Source organism: Lissotriton vulgaris, chromosome 4_1 (genome assembly GCF_964263255.1).
Source record: "Lissotriton vulgaris chromosome 4_1, aLisVul1.2, whole genome shotgun sequence".
NCBI lineage: Eukaryota > Metazoa > Chordata > Amphibia > Caudata > Salamandridae > Lissotriton > Lissotriton vulgaris.
Genome location: NC_141691.1, coordinates 251,572,599 through 251,596,219, shown reverse-complemented (window position 1 = coordinate 251,596,219; position 23,621 = coordinate 251,572,599). Strand labels below are relative to the sequence as shown.

The 23,621-nt window shown below is 47.8% G+C and overlaps 1 protein-coding gene across 1 annotated transcript in view; it reads left to right on the top strand.

Moving 5' to 3' along the window:
* Positions 1-21,134, top strand: part of LOC147718636 (uncharacterized) — a 48,138-nt gene extending 27,004 nt beyond the window's left edge. Inside the window, exon 2 of the mRNA XM_086966753.1 lies at positions 20,430-21,134. Coding sequence (XP_086822879.1) covers positions 20,430-21,134 — 705 coding nt within the window. The remainder of the gene's footprint in view (positions 1-20,429) is intronic.
* The last annotated feature ends 2,487 nt before the right edge of the window (positions 21,135-23,621 follow it).

The following is a 23,621-nucleotide window of genomic DNA, read 5'->3' as shown; positions in this document are numbered from 1 at the left end:
GATCGCTTATTGCTGGAAAGAACTGTGGCAACTTGAACTAAGTAACCTGGAACCGCTATTGAAAGTTTGATAACTGTATTTACGAGCCTGCTTGAAACTTATATAAAGAGATATATATTTTTACAACTACAGTCTGGTGTCATTGTGTGGTGGGTTGGTTGTGACGGTATAATATTGCAAATGTTTAACCCTATGTGCCCCAGAGATTAGCCTAAGACTGCTTAAGCCACACTACCTGGAGGGTAAGCAGAGGTTGTCTTGACGGTAGCCCTCAGCCCTGACGAGGAAGAGGAGAGTCCCTGCTTGTCGCTACTGTTGCACTGCGCCAACTAGAGACTCCCTCTTCCTACAGACACTAGTTAGAATTGCCACATATGGACAACACTCTGGGGGAAGATGTAAGGTCACCTCATTGGCCTGGTCGTTCCTATCATTAAAATCATTAATTTCGGGAGGTCTCTGTCTACTATGTTAAATTACATTCACAGTGAGTGAGGTACTGCGTGCAATAGACCCGATTTTACCAGGGGGCTGCCTTTCCCTCACCAGATGACTGATGTGTGTAGGTTCCATTGGTTTTTGTGATACTGCCCCAGGTCACTCTTATGTATTTCAGGGATAGGGATACAAGATAGTAAGTTTAGGTTCCTACTATGTTTCACCACTCCAGTGTGCAATTCCCCATGGAAATGTGCCCCCATCCCCCTTTATGACTTTTTGGTTTTGACCCTTCCCCAGTCATTAGATTAGTAAGAGACTTTTGGATAGTTCCCACACTTGTCTGGAATTTGTCAAGCCTGTCCAGTATGGGCAAGAGGTCATTAGATATAAATTTTTCAAAGTAGATCATTAAAGTCTCAATGTCTTGCAGGGATAGACCTTTGGGGTTAGGAGATGACAAGAGTGTATCACAGTTGAAGCTGCTTGCTTTGAGTCACTATACACTTCCAATGTTGATTCCTGAGTCTTTTTCCTGGATCTGGTTCTTACGACCGGTGGCGGTTCCAGGTGTTTCGCCTTCTTTTTCCTTTTTGCTGGGGGATTACATGACGGGGTTACCGGTGATTGTGGCGAGTTTCGCTTGGAGGGAGATAATTCTAATATTCTTTTGTCATGAGCATGAATACCCTGTCCAATGTCACTTAAAGTCCCATTCAGCACTTGCTCCACGTTTATAGCTGCAACCAGACCCCCCCCCCAGGGACAGCTGTTGTTCAGCAACTAAGGATTCCTTGTCAATTGCCTTGGCAGCCCGTAAGAGTAAGCAGTCGAGTGTGGAGTTCTGAAAGGAGTGCTCACTCTTTCCTCCAATTGCTTCAATTTAGCCATTGTTTAAAACACAAAGAAAAAGGGAAGATCAATGCTGTTTAAATGAAAATTAATTTGGAGTCAATAGACTTACATAGGCAGATGACCAAAGTTCCAGTGGGTCCTAAAATGCTTGAGCGCAGAGTATGCAGTAGTGGGTGCAGGGTAATACCCAGTACTTTGAGCCAAGAGAGTTTGCCCAGCCCAGCCTCTTCCAGGCTCGGACAGGCACGCCCTGTGCTGCGAGAGCCCTAGGCTTAATTTATTCACTTCAAGGCGCTCAGGGTACGTGTTACCGCCTCCTGGCGCAAAGTGTGCTGGGGGTTGGAGTCCCCTGGCATCAGCAGTACCAGCAAGGCAAAGATGAATGGCTCCCCAGAGTTGTTTTCCTATGTAAAGCGATTGAGACATGCAATCTGGGAGGCAGTAAACTGTTTTCTCATATGGCTTTCATGGTAATACCGTGGAATGGGACCATTGCACTGTGCTAATAAATTCACAAATTACACATGTATTGTTACATTGCAAAGTTCGAATTCCATGTTATTGTAATAGAGCAACTTAGCTAGCTCATAAGTCACTGCTTGATTAAATGAAAGCTGGATTTATAAAGCACACGCTACTCCGAGGAGTGTCCCTCGCTAACACAATAAAGGGTGGTGGATGATTGCTTCACATAATTTTGATTAAAAAAAACAAGTTTTAAGCTTCTTTTTAAACTGACGTTCAGAGTCAGTTTGATGGAGGTACGGTGGGAGTTTATTCCAAGCCATGGGTTACAAATAGGAAAAGGAGCGGCTGCCTGCTTTCGAAAGGCATATCTTGGGAATTCGCACGTATAGTCTATTGGATGACCGCAATTTCCTGTAAGGGCAATACGAATGCATCCTGGCCGATAGATATATTGGACCTTTTCACCCTTTCGCTGCGGCAATAGAACGCGCCGCGCAGGCACAAAATCAGCGCCGTGCAGGCGCGGCGAGTGGGCTGTGACGGAACCGTTCCGTCACGAGCACAGCCCACCCGAGGGGCGTGACAGAGCGGTTCCGTCACCAGCGTGGGAGGGGTTAATGTATCGCTTCAAAGTAAAACTTAGGATTTTGAACAAAAAGTATTTGTTTACTGGGAGCTAGAGCAACTCCAAAGATGTAAGGAAATATGAGTCTTCAACGGGAGCTTCAGTATTATACGAGCAGCAGCCTTTTGAATTACCTATACTTTACTAGATAATGCGAAAGACTAAAAAGTGCATTTGCATAGTGCAGCCTAACCATAATAAGGGCAAGAATCACAAGTTTCCATGACGGAAGAGGGAGTAAATGCAAAAACATTTAGGTGGTGCGCTCCTACCACAGAATGTATTTGGTTTTGAAAGGGCAACTGTTTATCAATCTTGACTCCACTTTAAAAGTCAAAAACACTGGAGCCAAACCCGCAAAATCTATTTCATGTGCTTTCAACTCACTGCTCAGATCACCACCCTTATGATCTGGTTCTGAGTAAATACTGCGACTTCTAAATACTACACATGAAAATAAAATGATTATTAGGTATAGATATTAGATCCCTATTAGGAGACATGAACATGCAACTGGAATCGTGCGTTGACCCTCACGCCACCTGTTTCCAACACACTCTAAATATCTTTGGACTGGCTCAACTAGTTACCGCACCCACCCATCTAGCTGGCCATACTCTTGACGGTATTTGCTCCAACTTAACCACTATGATTACGTCCCCCCCCCATCCCACAAATTTGGACTGACCATAGTTTCATTCCCTTTGACATCGAGAAACAAGCTCATGCCTCACTCATAACTAAGCGTCCTCAACCTTCCTTCACGATAAATTGGAGAAAGGTGACCGACCGTATTAAGCTGGACTCCCAACCACTGGCACAGGCCCCTAAATTGATAGGAGATGTATCAGTCGATTCTCGCAACTTTCACGTCTGGATGGATCAAATTATCTCGGAAAAATCTGATCCAAAAGGGGACCGCGTGAAATGTCCTAAAAGGAAACTAAATGCACCATGGTATACCCAGGCCCTAACTGAGAGTCATCTACTATGTAGAATAAAAGAAAGGATGTGGAGGAAAACATATGACGAGGCTTCAAGAGCCCTCTATGTTCAGCAGAGGAAATCATACCTTTCTAGTATAAAGGTGGCTAAAAAGGAGAAGTGTGGCTCAATGGTTAGAGCGGCAGACCTTGATGCAGAGTGCTGGCCAGGGACCAGGGTTCGATTCCCGCCTCGGCGGGACCGGGCTTAAATTCCTCTGACTGGATATTCTCGCCTCAGTGCTGAATCTAAGCATGGGCCCCACGCTGCAACTCTGGGCAATAGCTTGCTTAGTCTCCACAACGGCCCCCGATACACAAGGGATGCCTGGTTTCACCATGGGATGCCCAGGAGTGGACACCTCACAAGGAAAAGCCAGGAGGGGTTCCCTTGTGGTAGGAGTACAAGCGCCGGGATACTTACGGGTGACTGTTCGCGCTATACAAATACAACACATTTACATTTACTATACAAAGGCCATCAATGAAGCCCACCAGAAGCAAAAAACCGTCTTCTCCATAGTTAAATCCTTCACCCACCCTAAAGCTCTTCTGCCCGAAATTCCTCCCTCTGAAACTCTGTGTAACCAAACTGCAGATTTCTTTGTGGAAAAAATCGCCAATATTCAAAAGGACTTTCCGCCTCCCTTGATTATTCCTCATCAGGTAGCTGACAACCATCCTTCCCTTTGCAGCTTCCAACCGGTCTCCCTCCAGCAGACCCACAAGGCAATTTTGGCCTGCAAATCAGGAGCACCAACCGACTCCTGTCCTCCTCGCATTCTGCACCATCTAATCGAGGTAGTAAACCCTAACATCAACGCGATCATTAACGCATCCCTTGATTCAGGAGTAGTGCCAAATGAATGGAAAAAGGCTATCGTGAAACCCCTGATGAAGAAGCAGAATAAATCTCCAACAGATCTTACCAACATGCGCCCCATCTCACTCTTGCCTGTTCCAGGAAAAATCACTGAACAGATAGTACATTGGGAGCTAAAAACATTTGTGGAGAATCATAACGGATCACTGAAATAATATCGACTGACAAAATATCGACTTGCAAAAATATCGTGGACAAAATATCGACAGTCAAAATATCGAGTTTGTATCTACAAACAGGTAAGTACAAAAATATCGAGTACAAAATATCGTTTACAATATTATAGTTGTAAAAAATATCGACTTTATTAAAAACAGTTTTGAATTAAATTAATATTGAAATTTAATTACTAAAATACACTTAAAAATACTTAAATTAACTTATAATAATTAAATAATAAAGGAAAATAATAAAAATAATTTTTTACAATCTTATTTGTTAAAACATATATATATAGTAACATACTATAATTAAATAAGATACTATTATATTACCGTACAATACCCGAAGTGTAAAAAATACTATTCCCACTCCAAAGAGTGCAAGCGTAGGGAAAGCGTTGGATAGCGTAGGGGTTAAAATTACTATTCCCACTCCAGTGGGTGCAACAGTAGGGAAAACTGACCCTGAACCCAAAAAATACCCCTTTACCCAAAAACTGTAAACTAACCCTGAACCCTAAAAATACCCCCTTACCCAAAACTGACCCTGAACCCTAAAAATACCCCTTTACCCAAAAACTGAAAACTGACCCTGAACCCAAAAAATACCCCTTTACCCAAGAACTGAAAACTGACCCTGAACCCTAAAAATACCCCTTTACCCAAAAACTGAAAACTGACCCTGAACCCTAAAAATACCCCTTTACCCAAAAACTGAAAACTGAGAACTGAACCCTAAAAATACCCCTTTACCCAAAAACTGAAAACTGACCCTGAACCCTAAAAATACCCCTTTACCCAAAAACTGAAAACTGACCCTGAACCCTAAAAATACCCCTTTACCCAAAAACTGAAAACTGACCCTGAACCCTGAAAATACTCCTTTACCCAAAATCAATTAATAATATTTAATTACCAATTAATTATTAATTAACAATAACAATAAAGTAAATATATTAGCACATTAGCTGTAATTATTTAATTTAATAATTAATATTATTTTTTCCAAATTAATTAACAATAACTAAAAACTATATATATAAATAAATGACTCTAATTAATGTAATTAACTAATTAATATTATTTAATTACCAATTAATTACTAATTAAAAATATGTACAAAATTATATTAATTAATTTACTAATTAATAATTAATTACCAATTAATTATTAATTAAAATATTTACAAACATATATTAATTAATTAATTATTATTAAATTACTCCCCACCCTTATCCCCTATTAACCCAACATCCCGCCCCTAAACATTTACTACAATTTATATTACTATTAATAAAAAAAAAAAATTAACCTTTTTTCTACATATTATCTAAATTTTTTACTTTGACTATTTATAGGTATTTTGTCTTGTCAATTTTTTAGAGTCGATATTTTTGTACTCGATATTTTTTAATCATTATTTTATTCAATATTTTGACCAACGATATTTTTGTTGTCTATATTTTATTATTGTCGATATTTTTAACTCGATATTTTGTCCATTCGATATTTTGGAGTCGATATTTTGTCTGTGCACCAATCATAACATCCTGCATCCCCAGCAATCATGGTTTTGCCCCGGTCATTCCACTGAAACGGTCTGATAGAACTCTGTGATTCCATCAAGTTCCTGCAGGATGAGGGAAGGCAAGCCGTCCTCATCCTGCTTGACCTAACAGCAGCGTTCGACACCATCTCTCATGTCATCCTGATTGATAGAATGAGAGAGATTGGCGTGACAGACACAGCTTTGGCATGGGTAAAATCTTTCTTGTCCAATAGGTCCCAATCTGTGTCCTTGGGTCCCTACTTATCCAACGAAAAACCCATTACATCGGGTGTACCGCAGGGGTCCATATTAAGCCCACTTCTTTTTAACATATATATGGCACCCCTCCTCGCTGTGATAGAGTCCCATGGGATCCTTGTCACGTCATATGCTGACGACACCCAACTTGTCGTCTCCATTGACAAAAACTGCATGGATACCGAGCTGCGATTTCGGAATTGTCTCACCGAGGTATTCCAGTGGCTGAATAAAAACCACTTGAGATTCAACAGTGGGAAAACCGAAATCATACCATTGGGTAAAAATGTATCCTTCTGCCCGAAAGATTGGTGGCCCAAAGACTCAGAGGCCCCGCCTAGTGCGGTGTCTTCTGCGCGGAACCTGGGCGTGCAATTTGATGCATCCCTTTCCTTTGACGATCACGTCAGGATTACGGCTGGTTGCTGCTTTGGACTAATTAAATCTTTAAAGAAATTCTTTGACTTCCTCCCCATCACCGCTAGGAAATCGGTCGTGGTAGCACTAATACTCTCCCGACTCGATTACTGCAATGGATTAATGGCAGGAGTGAAAAAGTCCACCCTTAAGAAGTTGCAAAGTAAACAGCACGCGGCTGCAAGATTAGTGTTGAAACTCCCCAGAAAATCTTCGGCCTCAGCAGCATTGAACTCCCTCCACTGGTTGCCACTTCATAAGAGAATTCTTTTTAAACTTTTACTTACAGTGTTCAAATCCCTGAAAAATATAGGTCCTCATTACCTTGTCAATCGCTTCACTCATTACAACCCCGTACGATGTCTGAGATCCTCAGGGGCCAACCTCACGAAGATCCCGAGGTTCAAGTACAAAACCAGGGGTGGAAAAACCTTCACAGTCCTGGCAGCAAGGGCTTGGAACAACTTGCCCGTAAATCTCAGACTGATCGAGACTGAGAGTCTCTTCAGGAAACAACTGAAGACATGGGTATTTCAGCAATCAGATACCTATGTATTGGTAGCTATTTAGATCTTTCACCACCTTTCTCCCACACGCATGCTCAGCACCAAGATGCTCCTTCCGGAGCGAAAGTTTGCGCTTTACAAATACCCACAAATATCAAATGATGCACAAACCGTAAATGTAGCTTAACAGACACTAATTTCCTATTTAAAATCATTTCTGTGAAAGGGGCATAATAATTCACCAGAAACTTTACCTTGGTGACTCTTGGCCCCATGGTAATAAATAGTATTTGCATGTATATTATACAAGTGGGGCAGTACATGGTCTGTTCACACGTTAATACATAACCTTCCGTTTCAACAAAAGGATTTGAGCAATACCACACTGGAAAAAGCAGTGTGTACTGAGGTGGTGAAAAAGCACTTCGCTGCAATCAGCCTCACTTTGGCTCAGTCAATAGGCCCTTCTTCTTACAACAAAGCCTCAATAGCACAGTAAGCTCCAGTATTTTCTATATAAAATAAATCTGCAGCCTTTATTCTACTCTCTAGTGTTTTAATACTTTCCTTCTCCTGTGTTTCTCACAGTATTGCTCATACCAGGTCCCTGTAGATTGCACCATAATGCACTACTCTTATTTTAACATTTATATTAATATATGTATGCATAACAACATTATTTATGTTTCATTTTGTAATGGTTTGCTGTCAACGTTGCATACTCGATAATGATAAAAAAAAAACATTATGTACCGAAAATGTTTAATCCAAATCTTTCAAACTGGTTCATAAAGTATGCTATGTTTAGCAGTAAATGAGATGCCAAACGCTGCATATACTACATTCCAACCCTAGAGGTATTATTTGTGGTGGTAGCAAGAAAAACAAAGACATGATCCACTTAACTGTGCTTGAGGGGCAGCACTGACGTACAAAGCACAAAAGCCAAAATCGTTAATTACTGAGGCCCACTTTGCACAGCACAGAGCATTTATTTTTAAGGATAGGAGACATGGACGCACTTGCCCTGTTTGCTCAACGGCGCACCGTCAAGAGGAGTGCCTGATGCAGTCCAGGATAGTGTGCCCTATTAAAATTAATGTGCTGTCCCCAGGGTAGCGTATTCTGTGAAATTTGGAGTGGCTGCTTCCAGGCTGCTCCGTGTTTCTCTGTGCAGGTGGTGAAGTAGTGTGGCTCACTGGTTAGAGGCGGCAGACCCGAGAGCAGAGGACGGCCCGGGACCAGGGTTCGATTCCCGACGCGGCAGGTTTCTGGACCAGGGTCAGCGGACTCGATAATTCTCTCGCCTCGGTGCCCACTCTGATCAGCGATCACACTCGGCAACTCTGGGCACTAGCTTGCCTCATCTTCACTAACGGCCCCACCAGACCGCCGGGGATGCCTGGTCTCACCCTGGAGATACTCATTAAGGGACCATCTCTCAGGGAAGCCAGGAAGGGTTTCGCAGCGGTCGAAGCGCGGAGGTACCCCTTCGGGAGTGATTCCAGCGCTATATAAGCACACAATTAATTAATTAATTAATTAATATGGGGAATGCGGGAGTGAGAGAGTGATAGTTGGGAGCGTCCCCTTCCCCACAAGAATCGAATCAACATACTATTTCCCGGAAACAGCCGCTCATAAGGGGGATCGAGGTATTTTGTAGGATATATAGGAAGCGTGGGAGGATCATCATCTTAAAAAGGGCACGGCGTCCCAGCGGGTTAAGGGGGAGGGATTGCCAATTACGGAGATCATATTTCATCCGGGCGACTTGGGGGGTGATGTTAAGGGTCCACTCTAGTTCAGGCAAGAGGGTTATCCACACACCCAGGTATTTAAAGGACAGTTTCCGAAGGTGGATCACCGCTTGCCAATCAAAGCAGGATTGGGAGGGGTGGAGGGGAACCAGGGTGGACTTTGCCGGGTTAAGGCGGAGACCGGAGACCCGCTCAAAGGCCGCTAGCGCTCTCAGGGACCTGGAGCCAGAGCACTCCGGGTCAGCCAAATAGAGCAGCAAGTCGTCCGCATAGAAAGCGATTTTGTCCGTGTGGATCCGATCCCATTGCCATCCCCGAATCAAGGAGTCTTGTTGTATGAGCGCCGCCAGGGGCTCCATCGCCAATGCGAACAGGAGTGGGGAGGGAGGAGGGAGGACACCCTTGGCGGGTGCCCCTGCATATAGGGAACGGGGCGGAGAGTTTGCCGTTAACGAGCACCCGGGCTCTAGGGCCGTTGTAGAGGACTTGGATCAGGCGGCGGGAGGGCTGAAGCCCACCAGCTCCAAAACATCGCCTATATACCCCCAGTCCACCGTGTCGAATTGCCTTCTCGAAGTCAAGAAGGAGAAGGGCCAGGTAGGGGGCGAGCCGGTGACGATGGGCCAGGGCAAGGTGAAGACGGTGGATGCAATGTCGGGTGCCTCTGGCCGGCACGAAGCCGCATTGATCAGGTCAGACAGGAGAGGGTGGAGCCTCTGGGCAATGGCAGTGGCGAATATCTTAATTTCAGTGTTAATCAGGGAAATGGGCCTAAAGGCCGAGCAATCCAGGGAGGGTGGGTGTGTCTTCGGGATGACCACGATGGTCGCCACATCTGATTCCGATGTAAAGGACCCATCCTCCACCACCTGTCGAAAGAGCTCCGTCAGGTGGGGTACCAGATCATCTGGAAATGCAGAGTAATATTCCTGGGGGAAACCATCCGGCCCAGGCATTTTGCCGGAGTGTAGCAGGGTGATAGCCCCATGGATTTCTTCCGAGGTAAGCGGGCCGTCAAGGGTGTCTGCTACCTTCTTCGGAAGACAAGGCAGAGAAAATCAGGAGTCTGCCATCAGGTCTGCAAGGGAGACACTAGGGGGACGCGCAGCGTAGAGGGCCTCATAGTAGTGGGCGAAGGTCTGTGCTATAGCCTGAGACGCCACATGGCGAGTCCCATCAGCCGCGCGGATCTCGGGGACAATACGGTGAGCGATGGGATTGGAGATCAAATTATGGAGCAGTTTCCCGTTTTTGACGCCCCATCCGTATACGCGGGCAACCGAGGATCGCCAGAGCATTTTGGCGGACTCCATAGAGACCCGCTGGATTTCGTCTCGGACCAGGGCCAGTTGTCTGGTAGAATCTGTGGCGTCAGATTCCAGTTGGTCGCGCTCTAGACAGAGGGCCGTGGATTCCAGCTGCGCCAGATGGGCAGATTGAGCCGCGCATTTGGCATGTACAAGTCACCTAGCGACTCCTCGAAGCACTGCCTTGCCAGCCTCCCAGAGCGTTCCTTGTGAAGAGACCGACCCCACATTGGCGGGGAAGTAGTGCCGAAGTTCCTGACCGAGGGAGTCCACCAGGTCTGGGTCTTGCAGGTACCACGCATTGAGATGCCAGGTAGTCCTAGGGCCAGTAGGTGGGGACCCAATGCGCACAGCGACAGGGGAGTGATTAGAGATCCCTCTAGGGAGGATCTCCGCCTCGGACACCAGCTGACAGTCAGTAGCGGGCATAAGAATCAGGTCTATCCACGAGTGGTTTCGTTGGGCAGCGGACGTGTGGGTGTATCGTGTCATTCGAGTGTTCCACACCCTCCACACATCGCAGAGTCCCAGCGCCGAGGCCCAGCTCTACAGACACTTTGTGGAAGCACGCCGCTGCGCTAAAGGAGGGCCGGATACGTCCCTGTGGGGCTGGGGAACCGCGTTGAAGTCCCCTCCGATAACTGTGAGGCCCTGGGGGAGGGAAGAGACCACGCACGTGAGGTGCTGAAAGGTGGAGGACAGGAGGGCCGGGGGCACGTATACGGAGAGAAGGTTCAGGGGGTTACCCTCAATCAGGCCCAAGATTGCCACGTACGTACCCTGAGTATCAGTGTCAACCTGGGTTACGGTGAACGGGAGCCCGCGCCGCAGAGGAACGGCCACCCCCCTAAAGCCCCTGGCGAAGCCGGAGTGCCAGATGCGATCGAACCCGTAGCGCACCAGGAATTGACACTGAGAGCCCAGAAGGTGGGTCTCCTGGAGGAGCAGGGCATCAGGGAGGTGGCAGCTGTCAGCGCGCAGCACCGAGGTGCGTTTGATACGGTCCAGGAGGCCATTCACGTTCCAGGAGAGAATATGGAGTGGCATGCCAGAGACGTAGGGCATGTGGAGAGGCGTGATCTGGCGTGAAATGGGTGAGAGCAAGGGGTCTCTCCTCAGCCGGGGGAGAGGCCCGGAAATGTTCGGGACTTCGGGGCTCATGTAGGGGCATACGTGACCAATGCAGGGGACAGAGGGGCGTGTGAGTGCACATACAGGCAGAGCAAGGCTGTCTAGAGTCAATCAACAAGAACCAAACCATAAGGGATAGGTACCCCTCGTGAGCAGGGGGCAGGTCAAGGTCAAGTTCAGGGATTAGGTGTGTGTCATGTGGAGGCAGGGGTAAGTGCAGTTGCCGGGGAAGATGAAAAGGACTGGTGACTAGCAATAAAAAACAACACAGGCGGCCGAAAACAACAAACTCTTGAGGGACAACGATCCCCCCCCCCCCCCTTCCCCCCCAACTCCCCCCACCCTATACTTCGAAACGGGAAGCATCAGTCGCCCTTAACTAGCTACAACCTCTTAGGACAAGTGCTAAACTATAACGGTTAGCTAAGGGTAGGGACTATGGCTAGAACACCAATAGGGAGGACCCCCCTCCATCATGTAGGATATAAACCAGCAGTGCCAACAAAAACAAAAACATCACCATCCAGGTACAGTAGTAGATGAATGACAGTCTCCATGGCGGTGCAGGGAGGACTCCATGTCCCCACACGTGGGGCTCAGGGAGCCACAGGAGCCCTGAGCCGCAGGCTCAGCCGAAGCCAGTCCTGACGTGAGTTTCAGGGTCCAGTCAAAGCAGGTCAGTACAAAGTCGCGTTCAATCAGGGGTCAGAGTCACCTTCAGAGTCACGAAGCCTCGGACTTCTGGAGAGGTCAGTGTCAGAAACGGCACGTCCCAGGGTGTCAGTGGGCCCAGGGGCCGAACGCAGGTCAATCAGGGACGGGGTCTGTGAGGTCGGTTCAGGGTCGGGTTGTTGTGCCTCAGGAGAGGCCTGCTGGGCCCCGGGGCCTGGCGAGCGGGAGCGCCGCACCCAGCGTGCTCCCCTCCTGCGGGATCTAGTCCTGCATCGCCTGGGCTTGGGTGCAGCATCGCCCAGGTGGTCTGGGGCCATTCGGGGCGGAGAGCGGGTCGCCTGCAGCTGGAGGGGTGTCTCTTCCGTGGCCCAGGTCCACGCCGCCTGCGGGGAATCGAAGAAGAGGGTCTGACCCCGGAAAAAGACCTTAAAATGGGCTGGGAAGAGGAGTCCATATCAGAGGTGTATCGCCCTAAGCTTCTGTTTCTCCTCCTCATAGGAGAGGCGCTGGGACTGGACCTCTCTCGAGTAGTCAGGAAAAAACATTATCTTGGAGTCTCTTTGGTGTACCTGTCCCAACTCCCGAGCGGCTCTCAAAATGGCATCTCGATTCCGATAGTTGAGAACACGAAGGATGAATGGTCGAGCAGGGGCTCCCGGTGGTGGTTTGGGGGCCAAAGAGCGATGGGCACGCTCAATTGGGAACCATGGGGAGAGCTTGTCCTTTGGCATCCAGGTGCGGATCCATTCCCCTAGGATGGTGGCCGCATCCGCCTGTTCGACCCCCTTCGGGAAACCCAGGAGGCATAGGTTGTTCCGGCGCGCCCTGTTCTCCGCATCCTCAGCCCGACGGTGAGGCTCAGTAGTTTGCGATTGGAGACGAGCCATTGATAGTGGAGACATCATCCTCGACCGTGGAGATCCGGGATTCAGCATCTGTGAGGCGCTCCGTGGCCTTGCGGAGGTCCTGACGGATAAGAGATACGTCTATCTTTACCTCCCCTATCTTGGCTTCAACCGATGTCTGTGAGATCGAGATCGCTTGAAGGATAGATTGTAAGTCCCCTACAGCCGGGCCAGGGCCCGGCAGCCTGTCCGCGCCAGTTCCCTTTCCAACCATAGCAAATTTGTCCAGGGTCGTCTGAGCAGCAGGTATGGAAACCGCGGGTGCCGAGTTTTCCACATAGTGAGGCAGTCCTCCGAACTCAGGGTCAAGGATCTGATGCAGGGATAAGTGCCACGATCTCCGGTATCACAGGCGGGAAAGCCGCAGGTCAGCGCCACACATTGTCCGTCACGCCGGGAGAGCGGAGCAGAGGCCAGCCACAATCTCTGATGGGCGAAGTCCAGCACAGTGGGTATCCCAGGCAGGTCTGGCGATCCCCGAAGGTCCGTCATATAGGTGGGAAGAAGGCGGGCCGCAGTCCCCAAGTCTCGGCAGGCAGGGGGGGGGACGCCGCTCCTATCACACTGTAATGCCACCCGACTAGACATCCGGGCACCCAGTCGGAGCACAGCCTCCAAGGCTCCAACGCCAGTACCCCAGGCCCTACGTAGTGGGGCGGCCTCAAGGGTAGCGCCACACCGGACCCGGGGCGAGAGACGGGTCAGGCCGAGGTCAGGGCACACCGCAGAGTATCTGTGTCCCCGGGAAGCATAAGGTGTGGTTAGAGCCCCCCGTGGGTGAGAGCCAGCCAGGGGCCAACCCTCCAAGATGGCGTGAAGAGGAGGGAGCGGAGAGCGGGTGGGTGCCCCAGCACCCACCACCAAACTGGGACCAGGCGGGTGCAGCAGCCGGGTGACGTCCAGGTGTAGCGCCCTCCGGGGCCCACTCAAGAGGAAAGTCGCAGGGGGGAGGGCAGGACTGTGCCACTCACCAGGAGGAGGCTCACGGGCAGCGATGCAGGCAGGACGCAGTACACACGTAGCACAGGGCCAGCAGCCGCCGATCAGACGTGGCACGCCGCAAATGGCGGCCCCTGCAAACTGTGCTCCGTATCCATCCAGGCCAGGGCTCCCCTGCGGATCACTAGGCAGGCGGCGGCCGGTCTCCCACCCAGAGTCATGGCGGAGGGGCCGCCGGGAGAGCTCCGCTCCAGCGGCAGAACAGGCAGATCCACTGCAGGGCACTGCAGGACCAGCCCCACCACCAGCAACAGGGGGGCGCCGATGTCACAGGCGTGGAAGGACGCCGGGGGAGGAAGGCAGCGAGCAGCGGACCCGGCAGGCCGGAGCACCTCAGGGGGCCGCCATCTTGGTGCAGTATCAGGCAGCGGACTCCCGCGGCGGGGACCGAAGGGGGAGGGCGAGCTCGCCTCAGTCCCGGCTTTGGGCTCCTTGGTCCGCAGCAGGTTCTCCGTCCACCACGGGGAGTCGGGGAGATCGTCCCAGGGCTCTAGTGGAGGAGCCGTCACTACCCGCGAAACGCGCAGGGCCGCCATTTTGCCTACGCGCCGATCTTCCAGGCCAGCGGGAGCCCCGCGAGCCTCATGGACAGCCTGCAGGACCCAGTAACAAAGCAGCAGAGAGCGTCGGGGATGGCAGACACAGGCGGCCCGGTGTGGGCCAAGGAAGGGCCCTGCAGTAGGTAGGATGAAGGCGGATGATGGATGGGGGGTCCAGAGCACTCTTAAAGTGCGACCGCCATCTTGACGCCTTGGCCACGCCCCCTGAACTAGGCATTTTTAAAGTGTCAGTGTCCCCGTCAATATCCTGGGACGGGGCATTGCTTTATTGACCACCTTGTCCCAAATCCAATTTCTGCACTGCCCTGACAGAATTCATAAGTAATGAAGCTCATTTCTAATCTGAGCAATATCCGACTATCACAGAAGGTGTCCGGCCCTACTCACACGGCAAGCCATACCTTGGATCTTATTTTCACAAGCTCAGAACAGCTAAGAGTATTTCGTCCCTCCCCCTCATCTGGTCAGATCACTGCATGATCCAATTTTCCCTTTCGCTCCAATTGGGGCCAACACATAGGATTCATTATATGCAAAAAAAAAAGGTAACAAAAAAAGGACATGGCATAAATTAACACTAGATACTTTCAATGAGACATTTACCCAAGTCTTCTCTGATTCAGAGCAAAATGGCCAAGATCCTACAGCCATGTTATCCAGCTTCAATTCTGCCTTAATTAAAAAATTTGACGCGGTTATTCCTCTAAAAACCGTCAACCCTTCTTCGAGGCGGCCTTCTGCCCCTTGGTACTCTGGCGAATTGAAAAAACATAAAGTTCACGTGCAAAGCACGTGAGAGAAGATGGAGAAGGACAAAATTATCAGAGGATTACATAGCCTATAAAGTGTCATTATCTCACTATCATCAATCAATAAAAATCGCCAGATGCTCTTACCTTCATAGCCAAATTGAACAATCCAGAAACGCTTCTAAAGCCTTATTTGACATTGTCAAGGTTTTCTCTCCCCCCCCAGCATGCAAACAAGCACCGCTTGAATCCCAAACACTATGTGACTCTATAGCAAATTTTTTCCATGAAAAAAATTCAAACATTTATGATAACTTTTATGTATTAATAACCCCAGAATAAAAACAAATCTGGAAAATTCCGCCATATCTACCATAGGTACTCTTAACCAGTTTGAGACCATTTCACATGCCATACAAATAAATTACTGCTAGCAGCTAAATCAGGCTCACCAGCGGATTTATGCCCACCTAGCATTTTGGCTCCTTTCTCCAGCATGCGCCCCAATAATTCAAAAAATTCTCAACGCCACCATTCTTACTGGCCTTATCCCGAGTACCTGGAAAGAGGTCTATGTCCGCCTCATCCTAAAAAAAGCCATCAGCGGATCCCTAGAAATTACTTTTTTCTGGTGGAATGTTCGCTATTGCGGACTGGATGAGGGAGCACTGTCTCCAGCTCAATCCGGGGAAAACGGAGCTTATGATCTTAGGCAAAGATGCCCCTTCATGGACATCTGATTGGTGGCCTCTCCAACTAGGTGAAGCTCCAACTCCGTCTTCCTCAGTGAAGAGTTTAGGAATCCAGTTGGACTCAAAGCTTACCATGAAAGACAACGTTAAGGACATCGCAGGGTCCTGTTATTATAGCATGCGCCTACTACGCAGAATTCTCCCCTATCTACCACTTGAACATCGTAGAACTGTAGTTCAGGCAATAGTTATTAGTCGGCTCGACTACGGTAATGCCCTGTTGGCTGAAGGAGGTATTACCACTTTAGCAAAACTTCTGGTAATACAGAACACCGCCGCAAGAATGGTCCTAAATCGCCCCCCAGTATCCCTATCCCTCCATTTACTCAGACAACTGCACTGGCTACCAGTGAAAAAAAGATCATTCTTTAAGGTCTGTTGTCTCTCCTTTAAAGCACTTAAAGGTTGGGGACCATGCTACCTTCAAAACAAACTCTTCAAACAAATATCTGAAGGCAATCTAAGATCAAATGCTTTAGCTCTCTTGAAGGTCCCACGTATCCGGTTAACTCGCACAGGTGGCAGAGCTTTCTCTTATATTGCCCCCAAATACTGGAACTCGCTACCTGTGGCCCTGAGAAAATCCACCTCCTTTATGTCTTTCAGGAAACAATTAAAAACTTTTTTGTTCTAAATTTGTTTTTACAGAACCATTTCTCCGCTCCCCTTTTGGTATCCCCTTGGTAAGCGCTGAGATGCCCCCGGGTGAGTCATGCGCTATACAAGAATCCATAACATAACGTAACATAACAGTTGTGAAGGGCCATGTATGCATACGTCAGGAGCTTGAACTGGCATCTTTTCTCTATAGGAAGCCAGTGGCGCTCTCTGAGGTAGGGGGTAATGTATGTTCATCTAGGGAGATCCAGGATGAGTCATAAATATCGGTTTCCTCCGGGTGGGAGCAATGTCGGCCGGTGAACCATGCAGGGAGACGCTTGGGCTGCAGGGGTCCTAGGAGACCCTGTGGTCCCCCAATTTGTTCTTGGTGGGTCCCCAGGGGGCCACCCGTGCAGCTGCCTATAAGTGATACCGGCCCCGGGGATGTGGTTCCCAGGGCAATATTGCTTGGGCGGGAGGACCTCACGTCCCTCCTCCCTTTTTTAATAAAATACGGTTCTAGGGGACAAGGTCTACAGGACCCAATAAGACTTGGGGAGGGGCGCCACATGGGCTCCCTGCCTTTTATAATGTGATGCAGCCCAGGAGGAATTGGGCTCCTTAGACCTAATAAGGCTCAGGTATCCCCATCCTTGAGCCTTATTAGGCCCCCTCCACTTTTAAAAATCAATGGCACTGGAGGAATCGGGTCCCCGTGGCCGAACACGGCTCTGGGAGACTGAGGGTCGCATGGCCCCTCTACATTAAAAAAAAAAAAAAAAAAAAGGCCCCTGGGGATGGGGTCCCCAGGGCCAAATAAGTATTGGAGAAGGGGACATGCGTCCCTCCCCTGTTTTAGTGCATTTGGCTCCAGGGATGGGGTCTCCGGAGCCAATTAAGGCTTGGGATGAGGCTGAATGCCCCTGTCTCCTTAGATTATGGCCCTGTGGGAATGAGGTGATTGGAACCCAGGAAAACTCATTGAAGGGGCCTCCAATTTTTTTGTATTGTATTTTGCCCCAGGGTTGGGGGTCACCTGAGCCTACTAAGGTTTGGGGAGAGCACTGCACTTCCCCCACAAGATTTTGACCCTGGGATCCAAGAAGGTTTGGGAGGGGGTCATGTGGGCCCTCTGGTTATTATTGTACTTGGCCGTGGGGATGGAGAACTCAGGACCTTTAAAGGTTCAAGGAGGCAGTATGCCCTCCTCAATCAATCAATCAATCAATCAATCAGGGGTTGGTAAAGCGCAACTACTCACCCGTGAGGGTCTCAAGGCACTGTGGGGGAGGGGATAATATAGATGTTTTGCCCAGAGGCGTACCCTACGCTGTGCACGCCAAAGGTTGTGCATGGTGTGGGGTTGGCAGCCTGCTGGGGGTTTGGTAACAGGGTTTAGTGGCAGGCCAAGCCCTGTGTCCATTGGCTGTGTGCAGGTTGGGCTCGGCTGCCTGCGGGAGCTGGAAGCATGCCTGGCTGCAAGACAGGCCCTTAGGCATGGGGCTGGCAGCCTGTGAATAGTTGGACGCACTAACCCCACGCTGTGTGACAAAAGACCGTGCGGTGTGGGTTTGGCTGCCTGTGGGCATGTTAGATGCAGAGGCTGGCTGCAGGCCAGGCCCTGCAGACAAACCACCCCGCACAGCAGACGGCCAAAGGGTGGGCGATAGCTTTACATATAGTAATAAAATACTATTTTAAGTTAAAAAAAACTTTAAAAACCTAGAAATTCAGTGGAAAAAACAAAGTTAAAGTAACGTTATAGTCAGGTGTGATAAAAAGATCTTTTTTTTTTCTTAAACCTGTAGAAATTCACTTAAAAAAATCAAATGTTAAATTAACAATATTATAGTTAGGTGAATACATCAGTGATAACATTAAGGTTTTGATCTATAACAAAGCACATAAATTCACCAGTTATAGTTATAAGAGCCAACTATAACTGAAGAGTAACTCTGTGTGCAGATGACAGTTGATGACTGGTGTCCATTATGTTCCACACAAGTTTTTTGGTTCTGCAGAAAGTTTCCAACACAGCAAATATTCTATGTAGAAGATATTACGACGGCAGCTCAAAACATTTCCTTACACAGGTATCTTAGAGTGACTAGTTTCTGTCATCTTTCAGCAGTGTCACCCATTTCCCTCCGCGGCATGACCCCGATTTGGGGTAGCAGCCTGGCTTAAAAAAATGTATCAAATAAATTAAAATACAAATAAAAATACTGCTCCCTATCATAATGCCAATACACTAAATATTTGAAGTCGCATAACATCATATGGGTTTCTTGGTATATGCCTATGTCCCAGTCGTTACAATATAAGAATTGTCTTCTCCCCTTATTTGGGGTTTTAAGATCTCTGTATACAATATAATTTTGAGTCTACCACATCTCCTGTTTTTTCTTCCTCCTGCTACCCATAGTATAACCTTCTTTTGGTCTTCTTCATTGGCTCTCGTTTCAATGGCAGCTTTATTTTCGATTTTTTTATATTACTTACAATACCTTTGTGAAACTTGAACCTCTGCAACTACTGTATGTTCAGAGTTTCCGATTGTCTGGTAACAACACATTCCATGTAAGCTCAGTCTTATTTTCATTTTTCTTTACTCAGTTTCACAAACACTACATCTGTATTCCATACCCAATACTTTTTGTATTCGATTGGGTGAATACCTTCTAGCCCTTTCTTATTGCCCCTTCTAGCCCTCTCTTATTGCCCCTAAATTTATGATGTTGTAGCTACTGTTTATCTACAATGACTTTGCTCTATTTTGTAAATTTCTGCTAAACCATATAGGAATGTAATAAAAGGAAAATTCTAGTCTGAAGGTAATTAAGGGTTAATTATGCCTTTGGAACCCTATCAATCAATCAATCAATCAATCAATCAATCAAGGACATTTATAGAGCGCACTACTTACCCGGAGGGTCTCAAGGCGCTTGGGGGGGGAGGGGGGGGGGGTGCTGCTACTGCTCGAACAGCCAGGTCTTGAGCTTCTTCCTGAAGGAGAGGTGGTCTTGGGTCAGGCGCAGGTCGGGAGGGAGGGAGTTCCAGGTCTTGGCGGCCAGGTAGGAGAAGGACCTTCCTCCTGTTGTCGTTCTTCGGATGCGGGGGACGGCCGCCATGGCGTGACTGGCTGATCGGAGGTGGCGTTTGGGAGCGTAGAAGTTGATGCGGTTGTTGAGGTAGCTCGGGCCTTGATCGTGTAGGGCTTTGTGTGCGTGGGTGAGGAGACGGAAGGTGATTCTTTTGTTGACGGGGAGCCAATGCAGGTCTCTCAGATGTCCGGAGATGTGGCTGTTTCGTGGGATGTCGAGGATGAGTCTGGCTGAGGTGTTCTGGATCCGCTGGAGTCTCTTCTGGAGCTTGGCGGTGGTTCCGGCGTAGAGGGCGTTGCCGTAGTCCAGTCGGCTGGTGACGAGGGCCTGGGTGACCCTAATGAAATGAGCAACATTTCCATAAAAAGGCATAATGTTATTGTCACATATGAACGTTGAGTATAATGACAAGAAAGTAAATGTAAATCTAAATAACATGAGCGGAGACACGGCAGCTTCCAAGCGGTAGAAGGCTCCATTATTTGAATGAACACTCAGAGGACAACCAAGCATCCTACTCACACAAATACCAGATTGTTCCACCTCCCCATTACTATGTAAAACATTCCTTGCTCCTAAGCCATGTTCACCATGCATAAGTACCAACAAACTTAGAACATACCTGTTCAATTTTATTTGGTCCTATTTGTTCAACGAAGACGCACACAGGGTCACATCTATGCATTGTCTAGTGTTATCCTGAATGAACCATGGTCTCAATTTTAATTGCTTTTCATTTTGTTTCAGTTTTACCACAACCCACATTTCCGAAGGGACCAACCATATTTAGTGCAGAAGATGAGGAGGAGAGTAGGCATCAAGAGCAATTCTCTGGACTGCAGATCAGAGCAGGGGGATTCAGTGACAGCCGGCGTAAAGCGAAGGAAAACATCTACTGCAAAAGAGTTCATTTCCCGCATGGACTCAAGCAGTCAACCGAGTTTGTCTCAGCCATCTTCCATAAAAGAAAGGAAACAGAAAGCAATCCGAAAGAAACCAACCAACGAAGTAAATGCCAGGCTGAACACTTCATACACAGTGACGCCTGGATGTGCAGTGGGAAACAGCAGTTTCTCAGATCGCAACATTCAAAATGGATCCCCTAACATGAATAGTGATCCTGGCATGGATTTTGGTGCGACCAACTCTGCTTATCAATATCCTGCTGCGTCTGGTGCGGCTTTTGAACACATGATGGGGCTTCAGCAGCTACATTCCGCATGCCCTCACTTTGCCTCCATCAATGCTCAGCTTACAACTATGATGTCCTTCTTCAATCCCTGGCTCTCAATGTCCCTTTTAGCAGCAGCTTCCTCTGTCCACATGACCGCATCAGCACACCAGCAACTTCCACCAGCTGGCCACTTTTGTCAAACATGCACATGCCATAATGGCGACGAGACCTCAGTCAACTATGAATTACTGAGCTCCGGATCACCTGAAACACCATAGGCTCTCTCACTCAATAGACACTTTCAGATGTATGTGAGGCTTATAAAAATAAAATGGAATAGTTGCATACATAACATTAAAAAACGAATTAGTGTTTTCTTTTTTTACATTAGGTCATCGCCTCCCACAAAAGCAACAAAGTCACTTACCTTAATACCAGCATTGGCATTTAAGCAAAGTGTTTTTAATTTTATATTTTAAGTAGCCTGGATGAAATGGGAGAGTTGATGATGCACAGCACCCCACACCTGTTGTGATAAGATACTGCTGACCTTGCCTACAAGAGCACATAAAATGGAGTTCATAACACATTAAAAGGAGAATTTGTACCTGAGGAGGTGTTCAGTTTTAATTTGAATATCTTGTTCGCTCGGTTGCAACAGCATACGATTTTATATGATGCTGTATGGGTTCAGAGGATGAATCTGTTACAGACTTCACTTACAGTATGTACAGGGATGTAGCAAGGTAATCGACTATTAGTAACAGAGGTGGGAAAACTCCATGCTGGAGGAAGGGAAAGACTGATAAGTCCATCACACTCTCGCTGACAGGTCTACTACTTGAAGAACAGCTGTGCAGTGTACACACACAAACTGACCGGAGGGTGGGCACATTCAATTCCACCCTAATGTAACATCGCCAGTGTATGCGTGAGAGACAACAGTGAGGGCAGGCGGGTGTTGCAAATAATGGCAGATTTTTCAAGGCTATAATGGTGAGCAAATGGTTTGGCCTGAGCCCAGTGCACTCCAAATATGGCATCCAGGCCCCCATTTGCCCCTGCCCTTTGCTGGCCCTTCGGGCATGCAGCCACCAAAAGGAAGAGGTCGGTCTGGGATGCACAGAGCGTGAGAATGCAATTGCTAATGATGCCATGCCCTCATTACTGACAGCCTCCTCTCGTCGCCAGCCGTCTCCTTACTCTGGCAACTTCTGCCCGTGGTGGTCGGCATCTTTCACAGGGAAGAGGAGATTGTAGCTCTTAGACTGATGAGGCCGAGCACCTTCAGGCTGTCCCTCTAGTGCCCTCAGCTTCCCCACCTTGCCACCTGCTGCAGAGGAAATTGCAGATCTCCAAGGAGCCTGGAATCACTACCACTGACCAGGAAGTAAGTGAAGAGGACTGGGTCAGAGTCAAGTATTTTATTTCTAGTTTTTCCAGGTTTACTGCAAAAAAAGAATAAGATCAAGCATCAGACCATCACTATTGACGCTGCTGACGTTTGAAATCCAAGGCTCAGTGCATTATAATTATCACATTTTCAGGAACTGGTAGTGGTGTCACAGTGGCATGTGTATCACCTATGTAATCCAGCAAGCACACTGTTTCACCTTTACAAAAGGACAGCCAATGGTGTGGCTCCACGGAGCCACCAGAAATGATAAGTTGCCTCAACCACCAAATTCCAGAATTGAAAAGTACCCAGGAACTGCCTGGCTATGTGGAAAAGACCAACCTTAGGGTAAGTGTGGCAGCAGCGACAGGCTTGGTTTATGGGAGGGAGCAATCCTAGGGATAGACAGCTTCATGCCCGGGGCTGATTTTGCCTAGAAACAGCAGCAATACCACAAACAACCCTCAATCTCAAGACCCAAATCAGTCTCCCAGTTCCAACATGCTGGGCATACTAAATGTACACAAGTATTCATGAATTGGGGCATGATTTAGGAACCTAACCCTTGGTACTTTGGGACTGTTTCAACATTGTCAATGTTGCAAAGCTAATTGGCTTGCCTATGACAGTAGGATAAATAGCCCACACCGCTTGTCCGAGTCTGAAGTGTGTCAATATACCTAACATATAAGAACCCTTTTTTATCTTTTTGTTATTATTTTAAAGATACAATAAAGATAAAGACATTACAATACAAAAATCAACCAGGAATCCAACTGACGAGACACAATATACATCCTTAAACTTCCCAACTGCCAGAAACCTGCTGTACCCAAAGGGTTGACTAAGACTAACTTTCTCTCTATGGCTCAGTGCCTTCATCCCCACTGCAACCTGCGTCATGGGCAACAGAAGGTCAATCATCAATAACAAGGCTGGCAAGTATATTTGGGCATGCCCAGCTCCGAATGTATGCATCTTACCGCCTGAATCAGAGTGCGGTCTGCTACACCGCTACAATCATTTCTAGTGTACCGCATTCAGTTTGATCCTATTTAATCACCAAGTATGGCATGTGGAAATATGGGGTAAAACTATTTGCAACAAATTCAGACTGCACATTCTAATAGTATCTTTTAAAAGCTGGGCCTGGAACATCACCCTTATCATGAGGTAGCAGCATCATATTTCACTATAATCTAACCTGCGTCCGTGCCCATAAAAGCCACGAATTTATGGTTTGTAAACAAACAACAATTGATTTTTATAGGGGTATGGCAATATTGGTAAGTTGGTACAGAAATATAGGCAGCATTACCATTTTTATTTGAGCAACTCTGCCTGCCAATGAAAGCGGCAGTATAATCCA